General features: G+C 31.9%; 1 protein-coding gene across 7 annotated transcripts in view; it reads left to right on the forward strand.

Annotated features, from left to right (window-relative positions):
- Nucleotides 1–4456, forward strand: part of Usp32 (Ubiquitin specific protease 32) — a 73301-nt gene extending 68845 nt beyond the window's left edge. For 2 of the 7 annotated variants that reach the window (XM_090166395.1, XM_090166401.1), the window contains 2 exons: nucleotides 1899–2250; nucleotides 2326–4456. In XM_090166395.1, the coding sequence (XP_090022521.1) occupies nucleotides 1899–2069 (171 nt within the window). In that variant the 3' untranslated portion in view covers nucleotides 2070–2250; nucleotides 2326–4456. The remainder of the gene's footprint in view (nucleotides 1–1898; nucleotides 2251–2325) is intronic. The other 5 variants (XM_090166397.1, XM_090166396.1, XM_090166398.1 and 2 more) reach the window with 5 other exon arrangements.
- Nucleotides 4457–6000: the final 1544 nt, after the last annotated feature.

The following is a 6000-nucleotide window of genomic DNA, read 5'->3' on the forward strand; positions in this document are numbered from 1 at the left end:
CAGTCCATTTTGTTGAACACAATAGCCTGTTGTATTAAACATAAATATTTTAGTATCTAGTTTTACACACGACAATAAGTTCTCCATTTTGAATGTTTTACTAGACTCTTTTGACTAAATATTTTCAGAATTAGAAACTTATGTTTATATTGCAATAGCAGACGTTATTTGGTTGAATCGCTAGTATTTGCCATGTTTGTAATTGATATTTATGCTACACCACAATAGTTATTTTGAAGTTCCAATAAATGGCCGCAGTTTCTTGGTCTTGCCTTTTTGTAAATACTAAAACCCTAAATACTAAGCCAAGTACAGTCACGTATACAACTGTCTAAATGGGTTTTAAGTTCGCTATTGGAAATATTTTGATGCTAGTTTATTCAAAGAAGTTAACACAAGCCTTGCAAGATATTATAATAGCACCATTCCCCTTAAAATTAATATATTTCTTTCAAAATTAAGCATATTTGGCTTTTGTTTCACCTCTAGAAAATTAATCATACTATTATATATGAGAAAAACAAGTACTAATTGTAATAATTTATGTTGTGGTATAGAATTATGATCTGTGCTGTGCTGTAACATTTAAGCTCTGCTTCAACCTCTGTACATTTAAGTAACACTTGTATAAACCCCCTTCCCCCTTACTGCTTTGCGTAGTTTGTGAACAGCCTCTTACTGTCTTATCTCAAAATCAAAGTAAGCCAGTACTTCATCTGTCACACCTAACTGCCAAAATTTCGTTTAAAACTAGTTAGTTACTGGGTTTTAACTGTTGTATGGTTGTGGCTATTATGGTAGTACATCCACAGTGTTTAAAAATCAATAAACCATTTGGCCTCACCAATGCTAGTGATTTTGGTCATGCAAAACTATTTTTACTTTTAAAATTTATTCTGCTCTCAATGTTTAAAATCCATTCTCCCTTCCCAATTTTTACTTCACAAATAACATTGAGCTCACACACATTTGGCCATCATTGCCAGCCACACATAAGAAATTTCTAGATAATTTTTGGGCTGTTTAATCATTTCGTACACATTTTTCAATAATTCAGCTTGTGCCTAAGATAATGTAAAATCATTATTTTAATTTGGCTGAAATCCAGTTAAAACCAACTTTTAAGCAGTTTTTTGTTTTATTCAAGATGTTTTCAATCATTTAATCTAGCCCCAGCTAGAACTAAAATCCCGTGGAGACTGAGTCATGGCATAAACAAAACTGTATCTCTCCCCCCCCCCCAGCACAGCAACTAAATTGACTGAGGCAGAAAAATATTGGTTGTATAGGTGTATGTAGGTTGCACAGCACCTTTCCAGGGGCAAAAATACATAGATTTTGACTCGCTTTTTAACATTATTTAATTAATTAACTTAACCCAAATTGGAAATCGCTGAAAATAGCGCGACTCGCTGCCTTTGAGCCATAAGAATAGCTGTGAGAAATTTGGAGGTCCTAGGTTGAACGGCTAGGACGTCTATAGAGAAACAGACAGAAGACACTTAAGAATATAGTATAGATGGTTATTTCTCAAGTTAAACTTATATTCCCACAAAATTTTTTGGGATTAGGTAATTTTTTACCCTAGTTTGATTTCCAGTAAATATCAATGCTGATTTCAGCATTACCTACTTCAAATTTTAGAAAAATTACTTGGTATTTTTAGGACACCCGATCCTAGGTTGAAATATAGAACTTTATATATTATACAGTACCGCCTAAAACAAAGTTAACTAAGCGAGCGCTCGCTTAAAGCGAAGCGGGGGTCTGGCAGCCGCCCTAGCTCATGGTTCCCCCCTTTAAGCGAGCGCTCGCTTAGTGAACTTTGTTCTAGGCGGTACTGTAAACATGTTAGAAAGGAGCGCCCAAATAAATTAATTGACTTTTCATTATTTTAGGAAGTGCAAACAGAACAAATTGATGCAGATTCCGCATATATGTTATTCTATGAAAGAGAAGGTATTGACTATGAAGCTTACCTGCCAAATGTTGATGGGCGAGTTCAAGACACCAAAGAAATTGATGATGAGTTTGAAAGTGACTTTAGAAAAATGTGCAGCGTGCAATAATTTTGCTGCTAGTTGGTTTTAGATTTATATATTTTTTGCCACTGTGACAATAGTTCAAAAATTATTTTTTAATTATAAATATATTTTATGATTTTAGAATGTAGTGATACATGTTTATTCCTCCAGTTCACTTTACTGTGCCATGAAAGAATAATTTTCCACACGTCATTATTTAAATTAGGTATTTAACTACTCTACAATTATTTGTTTGCTTACCAAGTAGCAGACGTCTTTGAACTAAAGCGAGCGTGTTTAGTCTTATTTCTAGTCGTTAAATACAAGTACTTCAATTGAAATTAAGAACCAAGATTTTTTAAGGTAATTATCTTAAAAAAATTTCCTGGTTCTTAATTTAAATTAATTTTTCCAACTACCGTAATTTCAGGTAGATAGGCCACACCACGAAAAATATAGACGGAAATAGACACCCCCCAAAGTATAGGCTGAAATAGACAAGTTGAAAGATAAAATACATTGGAAGGTAAACCAACCCCAATGGAGCTCTGGAAATAGAAGCACAATTGCCATGTGGCATAGGTAAGTTACCGTTGATGAAATGCGAAAAATGTGATTGCAATTTGCGACATAAGCTGCATGGGAAGAAAATCCGCACCTATAATTTTATAAAGTGTTATTAGCATATTATTATGTATATTTTGTTCTATTTTTTTATAAAACATCCGAAAAAACTTAAGCCTGAAATTATGGTACTGCGAAAACAATTTCTAGTTTCAGAATTTTATTGGAAAATTTACATGGTTTATCTAACTTTTTAGTCAGTGCTAATGAAGTAATATGCAGTTTTTTAACTTTCAAAATTCAGATTTCGAAAATGGTTCAAACGTTTTTTTTCATTTCCACCTTCCTTGAAAGTGACAGTCAGCTCGCATGTTCCAAAGGCATTGTAACTGCTTCGATATTTGATAGCATTTACAATGCTGAACATGAATCTTTTCTAAAGCTGAGGGTTAAAATTAGGCATTTAAAAATTTTAGGTATCATATTTTGATGTTATTTGTTGTTTTTAATATTAATTTATTCACATTCTCCTAAAATTTATTACCAAAAAGTTCAAGTCGTCTACTATTCCCTGGTTTAGTTACTTAATAGTACAACAGTACACTTTGTGGTACTGATGTCAAACTTGGTATGTTCAGGTAGTTTTCATGGCAAGCAAGATGTGATATAGTGTCAAACGTGAAATTTTTTATTATTTCATCTTTTTACTTGTGATTTAGTCATAGTGGCTTTTATATGTCCAAACTACTGAAGACATTAACCCTTCTGTTTTTCTAAATCAAACTTTCTAATAAGTTGCAATGTATATTTTCACCCTACTAAACTTAGCTACCAATTACAATTATTTTCTTAGCTCATTACATCACAATAGATTTAATTATCATTAAATATATTGAAAATTGTAATACTGACAATTTAATAATAAATCTTGTATATCTATTTTTCAATTACTTGTTAGTGACACTTACGTGAAATCCTTAATTTAGTATATTCTATTCAATGAAATTTTTTTTTTAATATTTTTAAACATTTCATTGATGATGGTTGCATTATGGGAGCAAAACAAATATTGAGCTCAAACGGTAGTCGCAGGAACTGCTTTACAATTCATTATGTTTGGTTTCGAAGAACAGTTTGAAATTTTGAATCCACCATGGCAGAATCAATTTTTACATGTGACATTGTATCAAATCTTTTTTTTTCTGCAAATAATTTTATGAACTATTTTGAATCACAATTTGAATTTACTTTCAAGGGACTATACTATAAGACTGTTATGAAATATAGAATTATAAAGCTCTAGCTTATTGACATCGGATCTAAAAGTATTACTGTACTAAAATCAAACAGCTAGTTGGTATTCAATTTTTTGTTTGCGGTCACAACACAAGATGGTAGATTGTAGTTCAATATTATTAGGTGCCATTGAAGCAGTGAAGGTATTAACTGAATAAAGTTAATCAATTTGGAAAATACATAAATAATTGCTATGGAATATTAAAATCAGTTGCAATCACAAATTATTCTGTGAATGTGAGTGTTAAATATAGAAAATTATCATTGTTGATTTAATTAAAAGTTTATTTAAGGTGTTTTAAATAAATAAATGGAATTTAAGAGTTTTGTAAGTACAGAAAAGTTATATTTAAAATACTGCTTTCCATGATTCACAATTAGATAATATGGTTTAGCCTTTTGTACTCTTTGCTCATGGTTTAATTTAAACCAAACATAACTTTGAACTGTATTTAATAGTGCTAAATGATTTTGGCACATGATTGTCTTATCCATCAATGTTCATTCCATTTATTTGTGTATGTATATCACATAGTATAGTACTAATTTGTAAATATAAGCGGTTACCATATTAAGTGCTTTAAATATTAAATTGTAATTTGAAGATTTTGTTTAACATTTATTTGAAATTTGGGGCTTACTTTCTGTATAGAAAAGCCTATTTGATTATATTTTTACTTTAATAAACATACCATATATAATGACACCCATTTTACTATCAAATGTAAGAAGTTTTATAGAACTCAGTGAAATATATACGGGTGAAGTGAACTACAGCGACCTCATTGAATTTTATATTAATTTTGGTTGCGCCTGATAGACCTTGGGGCCTGTTCTGTAAATATTCAAAATCCAATTTTCAATTGAAAACTAGATTTCGAACTTCGAGATCTCGACGAATGGTATTCGGTAAAGATTTCGAATAAGCATAAATCAATGCAAATTGTCGAAGTCGATTTTGACATGGTATAGGGTATCGAGATCGAATTCCCATTCGATTTTTTACAGAATCGCCCCCCTTGTCACGTAGATGCTGAGGGTATTTTTTATTTTGGCCGCAAATGATTATTTAATTATTTAATTTAATTTTTTAATTTTAAAAATTTCTCATTTTCATTGAATTTTATATTAATTTTGGTTGCGCCTGATAGACCTTGTCACGTAGATGCAGAGGGTATTTTTTATTTTGGCCGCAAATGATTATTTAATTTTTTATTGAAATTTAAAAATTTCTCATTTTTGGGCATTTTCACGTGTTTTGTTGTACTTATTTCCGTCGTGTGTTCGCCGACACCACAGTTTCGGTGTCCTGATAATTTCCACGTGATATTCCCGAACTTTATAAAATCAATTACAGTTTTTATTCATTTTCTAGGTGTTTTGTGTTTTTGGGCCACAAAGTGATATTCCCGTACTTTTTAAAATCAATTATAGGTTTTGTTCATTTTCTAGGTGTTTCGTATTCTTGGGCCACAAACGCTTTTTTTCTGGTTGATATTAAAAGTATATACTTGATGCGTAAGGCTTGGTACTGTCCTCTAGGTCGCGTTATAAGATGGCCCATCGCTTTTTTTAGTATGGGGTTGGGGAGGCGCCGCGACAAGTAGGGTCAGTACCTATTTTTCCTCTGATATAGTTCCTTCTACAGGTTTCAATGTATCCCCTATTTTGTAAATTGGGAAACTTTTGCTGCTTTCAGAGATTCTGGGAATATTGCATTTTTTTTATGAATAATTTGTTGGGCATTTTCAATTTTCAAGTATGAATTTTATGCTGCTAAAACAAGGTACGCACAACAACAATAAAAATGTGTTTTAACAATGCTAAACCTTATGTATGGCTGTTTGCTTATTGTCAGTCATGGTTGCCTGCAAGGTGGTGTTCTTTCACCAATGCTGTAGTGCCTTATTGTGTTATGAACTATTGGTGAGTTTAAACAGGGATGGGTGCTGCTGCTTTGGCTATGCTGACGATATCATCATCCCCTTCATGGGAAAATTCCCTAATAGTAGTAGTGATTTAGTAAGATGGGATCTTGCGTCGTGGAATGCTGGTGCAGGGAGGTTGATCTTATAGTTAATACTAATAAGACTGTTTTTGTTCCTTATACTCTAAA

The sequence above is a fragment of the Leiobunum rupestre genome, chromosome 2, assembly GCF_980474605.1.
Source record: "Leiobunum rupestre chromosome 2, qqLeiRupe1.1.hap1, whole genome shotgun sequence".
Lineage (NCBI taxonomy): Eukaryota > Metazoa > Arthropoda > Arachnida > Opiliones > Sclerosomatidae > Leiobunum > Leiobunum rupestre.